Source organism: Astatotilapia calliptera, chromosome 10 (assembly GCF_900246225.1).
Source record: "Astatotilapia calliptera chromosome 10, fAstCal1.2, whole genome shotgun sequence".
Classification (NCBI taxonomy): domain Eukaryota; kingdom Metazoa; phylum Chordata; class Actinopteri; order Cichliformes; family Cichlidae; genus Astatotilapia; species Astatotilapia calliptera.
The window spans coordinates 5,519,466-5,538,285 of record NC_039311.1 but is presented as its reverse complement, the minus strand read 5'-3'; the positions used below and the strand labels follow the sequence as shown (position 1 = coordinate 5,538,285).

The 18,820-nt window shown below is 42.8% G+C and overlaps 1 protein-coding gene across 4 annotated transcripts in view; it reads right to left on the bottom strand.

Annotated features, from left to right (window-relative positions):
- arhgap32b (Rho GTPase activating protein 32b) overlaps positions 1–18,820 on the bottom strand; it is a 121,430-nt gene that overhangs the window by 3,677 nt on the left and 98,933 nt on the right. For 2 of the 4 annotated variants that reach the window (XM_026182996.1, XM_026182997.1), the window contains 12 exons: positions 18,054–18,128; positions 7,313–7,462; positions 4,993–5,095; positions 4,439–4,583; positions 3,878–3,960; positions 3,468–3,575; positions 2,948–3,093; positions 2,665–2,866; positions 2,397–2,542; positions 2,201–2,275; positions 1,278–2,108; positions 349–1,007 (listed from right to left, as the gene is read on the bottom strand). In XM_026182996.1, the coding sequence (XP_026038781.1) occupies positions 349–1,007; positions 1,278–2,108; positions 2,201–2,275; positions 2,397–2,542; positions 2,665–2,866; positions 2,948–3,093; positions 3,468–3,575; positions 3,878–3,960; positions 4,439–4,583; positions 4,993–5,095; positions 7,313–7,462; positions 18,054–18,128 (2,723 nt within the window). Of the gene's footprint in view, positions 1–348; positions 1,008–1,277; positions 2,109–2,200; positions 2,276–2,396; positions 2,543–2,664; positions 2,867–2,947; positions 3,094–3,467; positions 3,576–3,877; positions 3,961–4,438; positions 4,584–4,992; positions 5,096–7,312; positions 7,463–13,943; positions 16,699–18,053; positions 18,129–18,820 lie in introns of those variants that run through there. The other 2 variants (XM_026182999.1, XM_026182998.1) reach the window with 2 other exon arrangements.

The window sequence follows — 18,820 nt, the reverse complement described above, 5'->3', positions numbered from 1 at the left end:
GCCAACACAGGATAAGTCATTATTTATATCAGGTTTAGGGAAAAAAACAAAGAAAGAAAAGAAAAATAAGAGTTGTGCATTTTTTTTTATAGTAACACAAGACTTTTCCAATATGAACTGTAAGTATCTAAAGTATCAGAGTATTTGAATGCAGAGTAGTAGTGGTATACAGTCAATTATTTAAAAAATACCTATATACATACATACAGGTAGAGACTTGCAGCCTACACCGAGGATAACTTCTGTCAAAAATAGGAGGTGGTGCTGAGAACATACTCAATCCCAAAACAGTGAGTTTTGAGATTCACTGCTAGGACCTCTTGGGACCAGCCAACATGATATCCTTACCTCAGGACCATGCTGCTGTAAGTTTCCACTCTCCTTGTTGTTGCCACTGGGGGTTGTGGCTGCAGTGGAATTGGATGAGCTACTATGAAGTGGGACTGGTCCTGTCACAGGCTGCTGTCTTTCTGGACTTTTCCTGGTTGGAGAACTCCGGCTGGGTGATGTGGAGAGTGGGGCACAATTGTAAAGTGGAGTGTCTGGTGGGGGGTCCACGTCTGGCTGCGATGCAGTTATAGAGGACTTGGCACTGTCTGATGGCTTAGTGATCATGCTGGTTAACTCTGGTGGCTGGTGTTTGTTTGAAGGACTGGAAGTGGAGGGATGAGATGAAACTGTGATCACACTTGTAGCAGCACTGTTTGGTGGGGGAGTACTTCCTCGTCCAGCTCCGTCTTCTGAGGCAGTCTGGAATTGTAGGACAAAAGGATGTGGCGAGTCCTGGAAGCTGGAGGCCTCATGCGGCTGCAGAGGGGACAGCGGTGTTGAGGGCTCAGAAGACCGCAGTTGAGACTGAGTGGACACCTGCTGAGCAGACTCAGCCAGGGCCAGGGCCAACATGCGGGCAGCATTTTTAGGAGGTGGAGGAGGAGGGACAGAAGAGGGTGCTGTAGAGTTGAGGGAACAAGGGGTTGGGTCCTTTGAAGAGTCCAGAGTTGTGACTCCTAGTGGGAACACAAAAAACACAAGGGAACTATAGTTGAAGCATGAATAAGCAAGAGCTCTAGGTGATTGTGGAACAGGCGGGAAGGTTTTAAGGTGCTTTAAGAGTGGGGAAAAGGCGGGGAGTAAGTAAGGTGCTCAGACATCGGAAGAAAAAGGTTTAAGATGAAATCCTTGCAAAGCTAAACCTGGCAAAAAATACACACAAACACTTTACTTTTATTTTCATCTAAAGAACAGGTCGAAAGTATGTATCTCATTCGCTGCCCTACCTTGGTGCTCTTGGCTATTAGCAGCTGGTCCCTGCTGCACGCCGTCCTCTCCCTTTACCTCTCGGCTGTCCACACTGTCAAAGGCTGCCAGTTTAGAATTCAGCTCCATTTGAAAAACTTCACTTAGCGATGGCTCAGCTACTTTCAGCAATACACTGCCCATCAATGTAGGAGAGTCCTTGCATATCGAAGGAGAAGATAAAGACTGTGGAAAGACAGCCTGTCCAGCTGTAATCTTCCCACGTGTTTCTGCGGACAAAGTGTCTGAAGTGACAAAAGGTGTCAAACTGGCGGCCTTTCCACATTTAATAGGTGACACGGCCTGTGTGGGTTTATCAGTGTACGAGTAAGACGCAGTCAGCTTCTTGTTCTCTGCCTTTTCCCCTGTATTCACGCTGGTATCGGTGGATAGCGGGGAAGTCAAGCTGCTGATGAAGGAGGCAGAGATGAGATCAGAGCCATTGGTCTTGCCACAGATGTTGCCCCGGTTCCTCTTTAAAGTGGAGCCCTCAGCCCTGACCGGTGAATCATCCAGGGGGAAGGCATAGGAGGTGTCAGGGAGACTGCACTGGAATGACATGGGGTCGAAGTCCAGGGAGGCCATCCCGATGTCTGGAGGGCTGAGGTCCACGTCTTCACCTGCTGAGCGTGGAGGCGAGATAAGAGCAGGCACACAGATGGGTCCGTCGTCTCCGTCGCTGTCTTCTGTGCCATCCAGGTTATCATACGAGTTGCAGTGCTGCCGGCTGTCCAGCAGCTCGCCGTTAAAAGAGGCTGACAGAGCATCGCTGCTGGAGCGCGGTCGCCGAGGACGGTACACCTTGGACTCGCCTGGCGGAAGAACAGAACACAAACGATAAAGATAACGACCGATTAAGCTTTCTATTCCAAGTTTAAGTGAAGTGGAGGTCATAAATAATTACCTTCAACATTATGCAGGGAACTCAGTGACTCTTCACTTTTGGCTGACCTTAATGTTGCAGTGTCTCCTCTTCCTCCTGAAACACAACCATCAACATTCACTGCTGTCACTTTGGTGTATTTTGTTAAGCTCTTGTTGCTGCACAACGCTGATTAGCTCCAGACAGTTTTTACTGCAGATGCGGCGTGAGCACTCACCAGCGAGAGCCATAGCCTTCAGCTCATTAGGCTCACTGGGATTGCGGTGCAACTTCCGCTTGGACATAGAGGAAGACTTGCCCAGGTTAAAGAAAGAACGCCAACTACCTACAGGAGACTTCTTCGACTTGTTAGGCGGTCTCTTCCTATAATAGAAAACGATGATGGACAAGAAAGTCTTGCAGTCTCACCAGAACACCAGCAGAAGGAGCACCATGCAAGGTTTTTCCATTATAATAGACATTAATAAAACAGGAAAACAGCTGACCTCTCTGTGGGAAACTCAATGACGGTGTGGAACTTGCCCTGCAGAGCAGCTGGACCTTCACCCACTTCAATGTACTTGCTGTCTTCAGTGACTGGAGAGTTGATCTGAGCCTGGGTCCTGGCCTGGGCCTCCTCTAGACTTAGAAGCTTTGTTGAGGGTGATGAAACCAGCAGGGACTTTGGCCGTGACAAAGAGTTGTGACCTGACAATGTAGCAGAAAAACGATCAGTGGCAAACTATTTGAATTTAGCTTAATGTGTGCACGCTGGCGGGATGTCTATACCTGCTCCCTCTCTTATTAGTGAGCTGAGTTTAGTGCTGAAAAGCACATCAACATGGTTCAAAATGAACTCCACCACTACAGACTGGATTCGAACTTCCATGAAGGCTGCTGTGCCGCTGAAGCAGGCGGATTCAATCTGTTTTGACCTGAGACAACAAGAGAAAACGCGAAAACAGAAGTGAAATTTTCTTTAACTCAGTTAAAGAAAATTGGAATTTGAGTAAAACCATTCTGAGATGAATTTCCAACATGTGATGGCTGCTTAAACCCTTCAGTTCAGGCAGAATGACTCATTATAAAAAACAGACAGAGTGTACTTTGTGTGGCAAACATTAGAAATCAGGCCAGTCTAAGAACCCAGAGTGTGTGGCACCAAAAAGAACAGCAACTTTTATTTCTTATACTTGAAATTAAAAAGCTCATTAGAGGCATCTTGAAGTCTCCAGCCAGTTGAGCAAATGTACAGATGAAGAGTTACAATTCATTCAACACAATGAAAGAAAGCAGGATGAGCTCTCACCTCAGCAGGTTGGGCGCCCACACGATGGCAAGGTTCTTACTGTGCATGTTGGTTATGTAGCTAAATGCTGCCAGGCGGGAAAGGTGCCTCATGAGGAACTCCAAGGTCCTAAGAATCACATATTCAGATTCAACTTGCTCCATCAGTGATGTGCACGCTAACGGACATGATAAAACTGTCTTCAGAGCATCAGCGTTTTGCTTTAATCCCTATTGGAATGCCAGTTGCAAATTTCACACAGTCTGGGAAATTCAATTAATCCTAACACAGACAAAGATTCCACTCAGTGCAACAGCATTACAGAAAGCTCTGATTCTAACACCATCAGACAGACAACTGAATGCACAGCCAGTCTGTAACCCTGCAGCTCCTTAGCCTGCCAATGGGGGGCAATGTGCCTCTACACTAACCTGTAATGCGGTGGCGGAAGCTGCTGGATGACGTCATGGATTTTGATGAGTCGTTCTTCGTCTGTCGCTGCTGATACAGCCTCCTTCGAGTGAAAGCAAAACAAGAGATTAGGAGACAGGGAGAGACTGACAGTAATGGGATTTGGCGCTATGTCCACATTAAGCTTAATCCATTGATATCCCAAGTTCATGCTGATATATAGGGCACAGACAGAACATCGGTCTGTAACCGCGAAGCCCCCCTCCTCAGTCTAGCTGCCATAGCAACCAGTAAGTATTTACTTCATCCTGAGGGATGCCTCTGGTGTGCTTGGAGAAAGTTTTTATTCCAAGTCACACACAGTGGTTTGCTGCATTTTTAATGACAGGGTGTGTCGAATGCGGTGCTATTATTTTAGGGGTGTCTATGGCCCATGACTGGAGGAGGAATTTCAAGAATTCCTATAAGATAAACCTGTTTTATTTCTTTTCTATCGAGATCAAATTTGAAAAGTCAGCAGTCAGTCACGGCCAATCTGCAACAGTTAGCAGCCCTGTAGCCCACATTAGTGTTTTACTTACAGAGAACTTCTCGTAGAGCTGGTAGGTGAGCAGTGGATTAGGCAGCTCTCTGAAGTAGAGTTTACAGAGCGAGCCAACACAGTGGATGTCCTGGATGTAAACATCTTTGGTCAAGTCAGGGATCTGCTCAGAGTCAAACTCATGCCTGATGGGAGAGAAAAGGACAAAGCAACAAACTGCAGTCAACAAACTAACATGTGAGTGCTGAGACAGGCCATGAAACGGTTCTACTTTCCAGTAGTGTTTGCAAAGATCTTTTCCCAGCAATGCATCAATCTTTTCTCCATATAATATTACACAATGTCAGAGTGTCACATGGGCTCAGGATTGGCAGAGCAGGTCATCTACTAATCTGAACGTTGGTGGTTCGATCCCCGGTTGTTCCAATCTGCATGCAAGATGCTGAACCCTGAGCTGCTCCTGATGCATTCATCAAAGTGTGATCATTAGAAAGCATCAACGTGTGTGTGAATGGGTGAGAGAGACATGTTGTATAAAGTACTTTGAGTGTTGAGTCCCAAGCATTGGATGTCGGTCAGTTTGTGCCTCCTTACCGCAATTTCTGGATATTTGAAGCAATTCCAGACAGGCGGTAAATGCCGTCCACCACGCCGTGCTTCTCAATGAATTCCGTGCAGCTCTTGAGGACCTGGGGCACTGTCAAACAAAAACAACGGCAATTCATCATTTTCAATCTTTGCTGAGCAGCAGGACAGAAGAAGATGCCAGGATACTGAGGGTGGACCAACTTTTTTGTGTTTTCTGATGGAAAAACACTCTCGGAGCTAGAGTGGACACATACGCATACTGAATCATGCATTTCTTGACCTGGTACTGTTAGGTTGCCTTAAAACATTTTCTGTTTTGATGCAGGCAGTCTGTAAGGAAACTGTCAGCGTGTGAGGCAACCAATCACCGAGCCAGTGATTGTGTGGTAGACCGCTAAAATCACGAAAAAGCTTAGTGTCTCCTCATTCTCCTTCAGGAGCTATGCATAATACAGACATGTTATTCGTCTATGTGAGCGTGTCTATGGAAGATAAGGACAGTGTGTATATGTACGAGGAGGCCTCCCCACAGCTCACACATCATTTTAGATTGACAGAGTGGGACACTTGCTGAAGCAGCTGTTCAAATTCCACATGTAGCCAGAGAGAAAATAAGGCCATTCATTCAATGTGAACAAACAAGCGGATATTCTACCGCACAGGAGAGGACCGAGTGGGAAGAACTTGTTACAAGTATCTCTTTCCACAAAGATGCACAGCATGTGTTTAAATGTGGAAATCACTAGACTGTTTCCTCATCTTTTAAAAGCACTTTAAACTGTTAACCTGGCCTGTGTTCAACCAGAAGTGAAAACCCTTTATCCCTTACTCACGGATGTATCACATGAGCTGGGTTTTGAAAGATGGCATACAAATTACAAGAAGGGCTACAATGAATCTTTATGTTGTGCTGGGAGCAAGCGCTGTTTCCTACAGACGTCTGTACAATCATACTGTATTTTAGAATCGGAGGAGTCACAACATGATGACAGAAAGAACGCAGGTTTAAGGCACTTCCAAGGCAAGATAAGTAGAATTCATGTGCCTTTTACAGATGACGACAAAATTATTAGCCCCCCTATGAAAATGTTATTTTTTTTAATTGTTTTAAGTATTTCCCAAGTGCTGTTAACAGTAGCAAGGAATTTTTAATACAGCTTTTCCAAAAATTACAGTTTTATTTTGGAACCTTCGTAATATTTTTTCTTTGGACTCAGAAACAAAATGACTTCATCAAAACTAAACAGTTGCAGAATCAAAATTTATCCAGGCTGTTCTTTAAGGTGTCCGTTCTGCAGAAGCAGTTGTTCTGGGGTCTTCCTCACAAGTAAACACCTTAACTGTCTGACCGAGCACCATGTGACTGAGACCTCACGTCTCCCCTTACAAGGTAGGGCAGGATTTCCAGAGGTCAGTCCAGCTCCTTCACCCACAAATGTGTGACAGAGCACCCACTGATAGGCGACTATACTATTACATGGTTTGAACTGTGATCGCTGTAAACAAATGTGCTGGCCAAATGAGAATCCTGCACGTCCACACATGCAATGTCATCCATTAACCTGAACAAATGGGCTTTTAAGCTGAACTAAAATTAAGTTACTGATCAGTGCTCAACAACAGAGCAGTATTATTAAGCCGGTCAGAGCTGATGTTAGGGTGTAATCAGGCCACCATTATGACCATTATAGCCAGATACCAGGCTGCAGATGGACTTTCAATACAGCAAACATCTTCAGTGCAACCAGATGAGCTACAAGCTCATATTTGCATGCCGTATGAGGCGGACGCCATTCAAACAACTGTAAGATAACAGGTGAAGTGAATAATAATCTGGTTATGCTGCAGTGTTCTTCCGGGAAACCTCGGGACCTGGCATTCACGTGGATGTCACAGCATCCACTCCTAAAAGCCAAGGCTACAGCGTGGCTACCATGGCTACAGCGGGACAAAGTGTCTCCAGCAGGACAGAGTGTCGGCCAACGGGCAAAAAAAAGGGCTCTGGACCAACTTCAACAACGACAGCTAAGGCGACCCAGCCTCTAAACTCTCCAAGCAAACTGGAAAAGTAAGATAGATGACAAGAATGCTTACCAGTGCAGTATCCTAATCTAGAAAATGAAAGGTTTTACGTAGGCTGTCAGAGTAAGCTACATAACCGCTCAACATGTAACCACTCTGTGCACAGACATTTGGACTGTAATTTCCATTAAAATTCCAATATTTGAAGAGCAAAAAAGCTTTTTTTTAGCCACAATTATGCGATTGACTACTGATATCATTAACGGTTTCAAACGCTGCAGTTTTGTAATGCTCTGTCACTCACCATCATGTCCCGAGTTGAGGAGGTGTTCTCCCAGGTCACAGCCAAACACCCTCTCCCGGAGGATGCCTCTCTGCTTCAGCTTCTGCTTGGTGGGCCTGGACTTCATGAAGGAGCGCAAGAAGGTGATCAGCTTCCCGTGCTTTTTAGACACTGAGGAATCAGGGAGGGAGGAAAGGAAGGACACATTTTAGATCCCTCACACAGCAATACGTGAAGGCTCAGATTTCCCACAAGATGCATCCATGCACTACAACTAAACCCCCAAGATCGCTTCAGGTTGTCCCATTGTGAATTTCAGCTTCATTGTAACGGAAACTCCTCTTTTATGCATCTGTAATTTCCTTAAGCAACGTCTTCATTCTAAAATACCGCCTTCCTGGCAATTACAAAGGAGTCCCTCACATCCATGAGCATCTATTCAAGAGAAGATACACCCCCCCCATATCAATCAGATAGTCTGAGAAAATCCATAAGCTCCTTAAATTACACACCATTTGTTTTCGCTACTTTGAAGAGACGTGGAAACGCTATCCAGTGAATAAGATAAGCTGCCTGTTTGGGAGGACAGAATTCTTGACTGCTAGGATGAGTCGTTTTACACTCTCTGGTCACTTTACTTGACACAGTTGTGTAGACTTGCTTCATGAAAGCTTCAAATGTCCTTTAAATGTGCATTTAGTTCACAACAACATGGAAAAAACAAAATGCACAAAAACTCCAGCATGTTTCCATTCACCGCTCACAGAAGCATAATGGTATACTGGTGCACTGTGTCAGTCATTCAAAGAGCAGAGTGGGTATTCAATAAACTTCACCTTCCTCTTATGTTAGCTTTCTGCTACCATCTCTTATGTTAATGGGTCACCAAAAAAAAACAAAAAACCCTTAAAACAGGGTTCATCATCCAGTTTGATTGTCACCTACTGGTTACCTCGTTAAGCTACCTTAACCATAAAAAGTATGTTTTTATTATTTTTCTTATGGCCCCCGGGGCTTTTGTTACAGTTTACCCTCTCATTTTCAATGTTTTAAAAAAGGTTGTTATAATATCTTACTATTACTGAGGAGTATTAGAAAACATCTCTAAAATATATTTGTTTTATTTATTTTTTATGTAAATATTAACTATAGTAACATCCGTGGTGTTATGGGTCTGTTTAGACTTAAACATATTTACTCTAAGAAAAGGGCAAAAAAAATTATTTTTTCAAACGTTTTGTTGTGAACAATATTGAAACAACAGCGATGGTGTCTGTAAAAACAACCTGAAGAACGCGGAGCCCTGTAACTGTCCGTCTGGACTTTTCCAGGGAAGCAGTAGGGATAAAGGGCGCCGTTTGTTCAGGGAAGGAGAGAAGCCCCTAACTTCTCTCTAACAGTGTTAGTGAGCTCAGAGTGTGTTTATGATTTCAGTTTTAGCCCTAATTGTCTTCTATTATAACGGGGTCGGAACCAACCCCAACGACACAAAGGTCATAATATCTGCCAGAGCTTTTTATTTAATATAACATTTAAGAGGCACTCTTATGCATTTAAAACCTAAAACTGGGTCTGTGTCGATCCTAAAAAAGACGATGGGTAATGCTGTGATTTCCTTACTGGGAACGTTTTTCATTTTCACATTATATCGTCTAGCCACGGATCACTTTAAAACTCTTAAAGCATTATCAGCTGCCCTTCTGTGTACCTCCACCACACTGGAAAGCTTCAGAGTTAAGCCTGAGTCATCACAGAGAATGAAACCATGTCTAATCTTTTGTGTGTCTGCCCTCACAGACGTCAGCGGTCTGCTCTCAGCTTGTATCAACCACTTCAGTCAAGACGTTCTTTACTTATTATTGTTTTGTTTTTTAAGTTGCCTCTTTTTGATCATTATACCTTCCAACCCTTCACACTAACTACTTGTTTGACTTTCTGTCACCCTGAAAGTTATTTTTTTCTCTTTAACTTGGAGAACTGATCATCCATGCTACTGAAATCTGACACAGACTGCGTTGATTGAGAATAACAAGCAGTAAGAACCAGTGAAAGTATGAGGAAATCATCTAACACCTATAGTATCTACTGATCACTGACTTCTTGAAGTGAAAGCAACATCTGGAACTTATATATATCTTCCAACTGACTCTTGCCTGAGTGGAAAAACTGATGTGTCGCATCAGTTTTAAAAAAAAACTTGTGTTCCAGGACACATTCCTTCAACCCGTTCTAAATGCAGTCACGATCACAGCCCTTACACTCCTCATGTGTTTCACTGATTTATATTTATTTTACCTTCATATCAGATTTCTGTTATCTCCAGACTGGAAGAAATGTACGAGTTGCAAATTCCATTAAATAGATGCCAAATCTTTTTAAAAATGAGGCTTCTCTTTGCTGCCTGTTGCCAGACTGCGTTCTGCTACCGCTGCAGTCCAACTAAAAGTAGGCCACTGCTTACCGATCTCAATCGCCAGAAACGAAACAGCCCGAGTGAAAGAGCCACGTTTGGAAGATGATGTTAAGACAGTAACAATATCTGAGCAGCCGTTTGATTAACAGACGTTGTGAAGACTTTAGGTTGCCTTGATAGAGATGAACTCAAAGATGTCCTGTTGTATACATCATTTAAAAATAAGCAGCCACCGAGCGAGAGCCACTTGTCAAGAAACTATTAGGTGAAAACGGATTAGAAGCTGCCTCTTCTGCATATTAAAAACACACTATTGAGGCAAACTGCAAACTACGCTGACTTAATTGACGGTCCGCTGAGTACATTTAGACGCAAACATCCAGCTGACAGTAAAAACTAACAAGCTGGTGGGAAAGGAAAGTTACTTTTGAGCTTAATGGATTTTATGGTGCACACGGGGGGCGCAAAGAGGAAGTGTTTCACTGGTACCGACTCTCAGTACCATCAGTCCAACTACTCCACAACATGCTACCAATCCTGTCAATTTGTGTTCACTGACGCTGAATCGTTGTCAGCTAAGGGCTTCCTACTCCAATCAGATAAACTGTGTGCAACAAAACGTTGAACACTGTCTGTAGAGAAGCATTTTAATGAAGGAGCACAATCAGCTCTGAATTAAGAACTGATCGCTCCATTTCAGGAGAAAGCAGGGCTACAGTTTACCCCTCAGGGAGAGATTCCTTCTGCTGCCATGCCCACACACAAAACCGCTGAGACAGCACAGTTGACTTTCTGTTGAGACATCAAAAAGGGCCTCAAGTATGTTTTGGTTTGTTTGTTTGTTTGTTTGTTTGTTTGTTTGTAACTGTGCAGGTTTACAATGACACGTTCCTCTTTAAACAACTCCAACGTTCTGTAAGACCTGAGAAAGAAGTGCAAAAACAACCATGATTCTCTGGAGGACGGACAGAGACTCCCATCTGCTCACTGTCAAAGGAGATGACAGCCCGGGGGCTGAGCGTGCTCGGCACTGGAGCTGAAATCCAGCTGGTTAAAAGGCTTTTAGTTTAACGATAGTGGGACTGATGTAGGCTTTAAAAAAAACTCTCGCTGACATTAATTACACGATTTGTAGCTCGTGGCACCTAAGGGGGTAGACCAGCGACTGGGTGTCCCAACGGGAACATTTTTAAAACCAAAGAAAAACTGAAGCCGCACTCACAACAAGTTTCTCACCACTCACAACTGTGAACATGACAGCTTGTCTCAAATAATGCTTCAGACCATCAACATAAAAAAGGACATTAACATTTCATTACATGTTTCAGATAGCTTATACCTTATCCTAGCACCTTTGTTGCACCACAGTAACAACATCAGAGCATCTGCTTCTTGAGAAAGTGGTATGCACTTCCATTTCCTTTACTGCTCCAGGCATAGGTGGATGTCCTGGATTTCTTATTTTTGTTATTAGTTTCCATTCTCTTCTCTGACCGCGCAGCCTTGGCTTATTACACCAACGTCTGGGGGTGGAGACTGAATTGGGTGGTCATTTATATAAATTGACAAATAAATAATCACAAGTTGGGGTGCACAAGAGCTTTTAAATATTACGTTCCAAGTTGTTATGACTCTAGCATGAGTTATTACTATGTATGAAACAAAAAAGCACCAATGCTGTATCCTACATTGCCCATGATGCCGCTGGACATTATTTCAATAGATCCTCCCCATGAAGTAAAGTTTGAATTGTGAGCTGCAATTGTAATAATTTCAAAGTAAGGAAACAGCTCAACTCAAACTCAGATGACATCAATATCTGATGACAATTCTGCTACAGGCCTTGCAACGTTGCAGCCACCCCCAGCCCCTCTGGGTTCTTATTTAAGTTTTAAGGCATGATCTACATTAACTTTAAATTCAGGAGAACATGAAAAACTGCACGTAAAGCAACCTTGCCCTCCTTGGAAGTTATATTTCTATGACCTTCTTTGCTGCGATGCCTCTCTTTTGATCACATCTCTGTTCACTCTGATTTGACAAAACCATGCCTGAGATCCAGCGAGCATATGCAACGACTGACAGACACGAAGAAATCATGAGAGTCCATGACTGAATCTTGCTTCCACAACAGATATGACAAAGCTAAACACAGAAGAGGATGGTTATAATGTCCCAGGGTGACTGACAGGTTTCAGTTACTGCCCTTAACAGACTGTAACTGTGACGAGCTCTTTCCCCAAGAGGCTGTGACAGGCTGGACTAGGCAAAAAAGGAGGCCAAGCATAATTGTAGGAACAATTAGCAACATAATAGCAAACATCAAGCTTCCTTAATGCTCTCAAACCCAAAACAGACCACCTCATTCTTTTTAATTAGCAGGGAGCTTTGCACAGGACACAGATTGGGGGAAGAGTGCAGCTTCAGAGCAATGCTAGAGTGCTACTGCTTCCAGACAGAGCACTGCCCGGCAGCACACTCAAGCCTGAGACATTTAATATAACAACTCTGTATTAATGTTCACTGGATACACAACCATTGACAAGTGTGGATACAGCTCACTGGGGCGTCAGGATGCTATTATTGCGTTAGCTAGGATCCCCGAGAGAGTGGAATGGTGGGGAATTCAGACACTGGCCCCTCCTCTTTAGCACTCCGTGTAGATCATCAGATTCAAACATCTACGTGCTCTGAGAATAAAGTTTCCAGCTGAAATTTGTTTCACAGATGTGCCAAAAATATATTGGTTTACATATTAGTGTATTCGTCTTAAAGTCAAATCTTCACAGGCCACCAAAAGTATCTGTAAACGTCTGCGAATTCCCAAGTTAGCACTGTGCACCAACTCATCAAAGCAGCGCCAGAAAATACAAACACACACACTGCTTTCATTGTGTCTTGAAAAGCTCGTATTATACCAGGAGGAACCGCCAGAAAATTACATTAACTGTATGAAAAAGGGACATTTGTCCACTGAAAGGCAACTACTGCAGAGAAAATGTCTGCATTACTTGTAAAACTAATGCAACATAACAGGAGAAGATGCTGTGCTTCCAGCTATTAACAAATCACATGTTGGTGTTTCTGCATGCCTGTTCACTGTGCACAACAGAGCAATATGTGCCTATTACAAGGCAATGGTGAGTGATAGTGACCCTTTTGGACAGAAGGCCCAAGTGCAATGGTATCAGGAGCAAAGTGCCTCATTGTTTCATCTCATGGGGAGGGAAGAGGGAACAGAGGGGTGGATTTAGCTGGGTTCTGTTTGGCCAAGCAATTATTGTTTCAACCCGAAAATAAATAAAATAAATAAGTAAATGCAATGTATTTATTTCCTAACATTCTGTGCAGTTTGTCCTTAATAATAATGTATATAGGCAAACATCTGATATTCTTACATGCTGCTGTATGTTCTGACTGACAGAAAGTGTTTTTATTCTATATTTGCAGGTGGTGATGCAGCCAGAGTTTGTAATATGTGGGCTCAGGGCTGCCCGAGTATTGTACCCAATCTTTTCTAAGACCACTTTTCTTCACTGTTATTTTATTTAATTATTAAATGCTCCGATTTCTTCACACCTTTATAAAACGCTAATTTCAAACGTTTATTTTTCTAATCCTGCTTTAGAATTATACGCACAGTTTCCAGCATTATACAGCTCACTACACCACCACTAAACATGTCAACGATGAAAGTAATAGCACTTTTCCAACAACAGCATAATATCTGAAAGTGTCGGAGCTTTGCAAAACTGAATTTATGACAAAGCTGCATTGGTGTAAACTGCACACGTGTTGCTAATAAAGTGCTCGCTCAGTGAATATTCAAATTCCAGCGATAGAGGACTGAGCTGTCTTTGGTTCTGAGTAATCATCTGCCGCTAAATGTTTAACCAGATAACACGTCGACATCCTATAAACCACATATTTCAAACGCTGACGCAAAGCTTCCCTGAAGTGCAAGTTCAGAGATGTAAGATGACATTACACGAACATTTACTATGTAATTATACGTTACTAGAACCTAACACACTTAACACAATTAAAGAGAGAGGAACTGGAAAAATACGGAGTCATACAGCACAAAATTTCTCCCCTAATTTCTTTAAAACCCAGGATTAGCCTTACGTCATCCAAATCCCTTAATCTATATAAAAAACGAGAGGAAACCCCGAAAGTTTCCGAATAAAGGTTAGCTCCACGATGTGAACTCGAAACAAATCAAACGCATTTCCTTACCTCTGTTCCATATCACTGGACCTGCCTAGAAGCGTTATGACAGTTTTTCCAAAGTCCAAAGTACAACTTGGCTTTTTCTTTCGCTAAAGTCGCACCTGTACAAAACGACGGTGAAAACTCCTCTAAAAGCACCGAGGTCTCGTCAACCAAGACATTAAAAGTTTAAAGTTTAAGGCTGGAGAGCAGTGAAACACCGCAGACTTTATTTTCTCGCTCTGTCAGAGTCCGAATACAGCTGCAGCCTATCGGTTTACGACCACGCCGCTGATGCCTTCAAATGCTCCCGGACACATGGGCTTTCGTAGCTTTCACCGGTTGTTTCGGACAAAAATAACGAATTTTTATTAATTATTAATAATTTTGTTAACTTGGAACAAAAGATTTAAGCTACTTTGATGACTGATTAGACCTCATGTCATGTAGGTGATTGTAGCCACCTGTACTAAAGCCTTAAAGTCAATTTCCCTTAAATACGGCCTTTGAACTGCGCTAAATACCCGATACTTGTAACAGCATTGAAGGCAACACCGGCGTCAAAGCAGGCAAGAGGTGCTTGCACAGTGGAAAATGCTACTTCATACGACACACTCCTAACAAGCAGCATCCCTAGTTTTATTCTTCGTAATATTCAAGACCTTCAAAGGTAATTTAAAAAAACCCCAATAACTCGGTAATTAGTTTTTGTTGTTGTTTTCTTTTTACTGAGGGGGGATTGGGTGCATTTGAGAGACTATGCTGGTACATAAATGGTTGAGCTGAAGCAAATTCCAAAATGACTTCTCGTTCTTACCCCCCCTCTCCCACCAGGATCATTTCAGAGACCTCCCAGCCTGACACAATCAAACCAGACACACAAGACCAACTTGCCCAGTGCCTCTGGCCGACTGACCTCAAAAAGACACTCTAACACTTTAAGTGTGGTTAAAAAACCCTGTAAGTATTTAGCTTAGCCATGACGTTATGTCAACTCTGCCCCCTAAAGACCCCCTGAAAGCATTATCTTGTTATTTCATTAACTAGCTCAGTCCCTCAGCAAACAAACACTCGGAGTCAAAACAAAACTATTATTTAACTAACTGTTGCTAACCCAAGATCACAAGACTCCAGGCAGCCCGATTCACTGCAAGTGACTGCTTTAAGCTGATGCATATTTAATGAATTACAGACACATTTCCTTGGATAATTACAGTACGTTCACTCAAGCCCTGAACTGAAGTATACACTAGTTCTTTGCAATGCATTCCCATTCATTTGTTTTTTCCCCTTATGAACACGCCTGCACACAACAGTTCAGAGGGAAGTTACTCATCTGCTGAGCTTTAAAAAGATACAGTAGCTTCTAATTTCGTGTATCAGATGTTTGAGTTTTTCTGAGCATCTCCAACAAAGTGTCCTCCCCTTTGAAGTTCCCAGTATCAGAAGCTGCCAACACTACCTTACAGTAGGTAGGCATTTACCACTATTTACCACTATTTTATGTTGTTTACCTACTTTAAATCATTCAAATTTAGCAGTGGCATTCTGTATACTCATCAGTGTTACCAGTTTAAAATTACTGGAGGAACTTTTTTCTGTAGAACATTTAGTTTTGCAACCTCTTGCGTACAGAGCAGAGGCCTTTACCACTTTCTTTCTGAACTTCCTACGAGAAGGACCTCTAATAGAAGCCATGGGGCTGAATAAACAAGACACAGTGAGCATGGCGCTTTGACCTTTAGGACAAAACACATGACAGAACACCTACAGAGCAGCAGCCACACATGCAGTGAGATTCAGAAAACGCAGTTCATAGATTTAAAAAATGAAATTTGTAATACTTTTATGTGGTTTGAGACTGCTTCCACCTTCCTGAGTGCTATTAATATTTACACTGAAATCAATATACAAGGAAGGAAGGAAGGAAGTCTTGGTGTAGTCTTAGTAATAACTGGATGACATGGGGGGTCTTCAGCTAATGCAGCTCACCTGAACCTTCCAGGCTATTAAAAGCTGGCTCAAATGAGCTGTTCAGCTTGTGTCTTCCACTTCCAATGTATGTGTTTTAAAAGGCACTTTAACCACCAAACAGCTTAAAATGGGATGAGAAAGTAAAAATATTTACATTACACATGAAGAACTTTCACTTAATATGTACAACTCAACTGAGACTTTAGCTTATCTGTCTCCTCATAGATCTTGCAGACAGGAAGTAGTAAATTTCTGCCCTGCTATCTTGTACCATATAACAGGATGAGAACTTTGTGCTACACTAAGCATCACACAGCTGGTATTTTGCATGGACATGAATAATCCATTTGACTTCTGGAATGCCAGAAGTACAAGGATGCCAAGTTAACTGGACAGGAGAAGAACACCATGCTGTCTGAAACATAAACACGGTAGTAAATATTAATTCTTACAGTTTGGATACATGCCTCTATGTTTTTTAGTCACACAGTTATCATGAGAAATGTATTTCTTTAATGAGGCTTGTGTGTGTCAAAATAATGTTGCAGTGCACTGAAGTGTGAAAGAAGTCTAACAAGTAAGGATCTCTATTAGCAAATGTTTTCTGTGTCACTGATGCAATGACCTTCCTTACACGCACAGTCAGTTTACAGCATAACCTGACTTGTTAGTACGTAATCCAAGGCACCACCCATACAAAGGTGCAGTTTACAACAACAGCGTCTCATTGACGCTGCAGATAAACACATTACGCAGACCTTGGACAGTCTCACAGCACCAGGAAATGATCTGAGATCCTTTGGAACAGGAGACAAATCTAACTCTGTCTCACACATTCTCTCCTCATTTCCCTCACATAAGCAGCTGTCTTGGCTCATATATGCTCACAGCTGCCCAAATCACTGGTCCCCAGACATGATGAAGCCTGCACTGAGGAGGGGGATGGGGGGGTGCATCTGGGTCAGTAACTGGTAGGTCTTATGGGTTGTCTGGGGAGAAAAGAAGTCGAACCTTCCTTGTTTATTGAAAGTTCACAACTCTTTTTTTCCCCCTTTACCATGAAGCTAGTACAGTTTGATCCCAGTTTCCACTGCAACACAGGGCGAGCACACGGTATGAGGGATTAATAGCTCCTAGCTTGTATGGTCTTTATTTTAACTGGAACAGCACAGTGTGTTAACAATTTCCATCATTTTACTGGGAAGCGGCAAAGGTTAGTGGTGAACTGCGTTGATCTGGGCAGCGGAGGCATATTTTTCCAATGTTGTGTGGCTCCCTGCAGGAATGTGCTCTTTCAGTCACCATGGAGAGGGAGACAGATTCTTACTGTTGCAGGACAAAGCTTAAAGCTCAATGGATGGGTTTACAGGCCTTCACATTGTGAAAGGATTAAATAAATCAAGGCTGGCTGGGACCTAGCACCACGGTACCCTGCCATGGCCTTACAGCTTTGACCAAACAGACGCACACAAACAGCTGGCCCTCATCCAGACAGGATATTCAGCAACAATGAGTAACCTGGCTCACCCCTAGACTGATTTACATACACCTAAAGAGGCCATGGCAGTGAAAAGAACAGGGGCTGGAGGGGGAAGACTGTTCACTTACCCCCCAAATCTATTTGCCAAACTTAAATATATTAAGCAATGCTATTTTCTTTTACAGACAGATGATACAATGTGACATATTTAAACACACCCATAAAATATCCACATAGTAATAAGGACTTTGGAGTGAAAGAAAGAAGTGTAACAAATTTAAATGGAAACATGACTTATTTGCATTTGACAGATGTTTTCAAAACAAAGATAATAATGTGCCGAGTCAAGTGAAGAAAACTATAAACAAACACTGCAAAAACCTCCACACTTCCACACTATTGTGGCTTTACCGATAATTTACAATCAGATGGTCCACCGTCAGAGTGTGGAGGAAAGACTGTGTTAAAGGTCAAAGAAAAGGTTTAAAAGAGCAACACCAAAAAAGTGCACAAGAAATAACAGCGTGTGTTAACAAGTGTACTGTGACAGGCACACTAGGACTAGTCCTAACAAGGCGACACAGTGCAAACACATCACTCAAAGGAGAAGAGTTAATTTTTGGTTAGCAGGTGGTGGTTGTGCAACACACCAAGGGGGTTTTTGATTGCTTTTTTTGGTCTACCTGAACTTATGCTGTAGTGGTTTAGCGGGTCGGCCACCCATGCACTGTCCTGTATTACACTCTCCATCTCCAAGTCTGCATGCATCCCGATGGACAGATGGGCCAACAGACATTTGGATGGATGGATGGATGATGGAGACATGAGAGAATCAGCAAAGGGAGAGAAGCACTTCAAGTTAGAGAGCAGATCAACTGTGCACTTTGGAAAACTGAGGAAATGACACTTTAAAAGAGCAGGTAACAGAACACATAATTATAGTTGTAGTACTGAATGAAAATGAATACTGAATGAAAAAAACTACATGAATTTAAAAAAGTGAAAGAAGTTCAGTTTAACTTTGAAGTTATAATCCTTAGGATTTTTATGAACTCACATCTTTTTTTTAAATTACATACCTACACATGAGGTAATGGCTTGCAGATGCACACACAAACAGCTATGAACAAGAAGTGGCTTCTTTAATTTCTTTTCAAATTTGCCTGAGAGAAGCATGCATACCCCTCACCACCTTATCACAGTAAAGTGGTCAGGTACAATGTGGCTTGGGTGATGGTCAAGGGCGGGGGGCTGTGGAAACAGTCTTTCCAAGTGCAGCCCCCATGAGGGGCTGGAGGGGAGTCTGGTCAGAATGGAGTTGCCCTCGGTGAGCAATACGTCCTGAATGTCATCGGCAGTTATGGACTGAACAACAGTTCAGAGTGCCCAGCCTACTTGGAGTTGCTGGGTGTGGTGCTGAAGGGTGCTCCAACTGATGTCATTGTCCTAC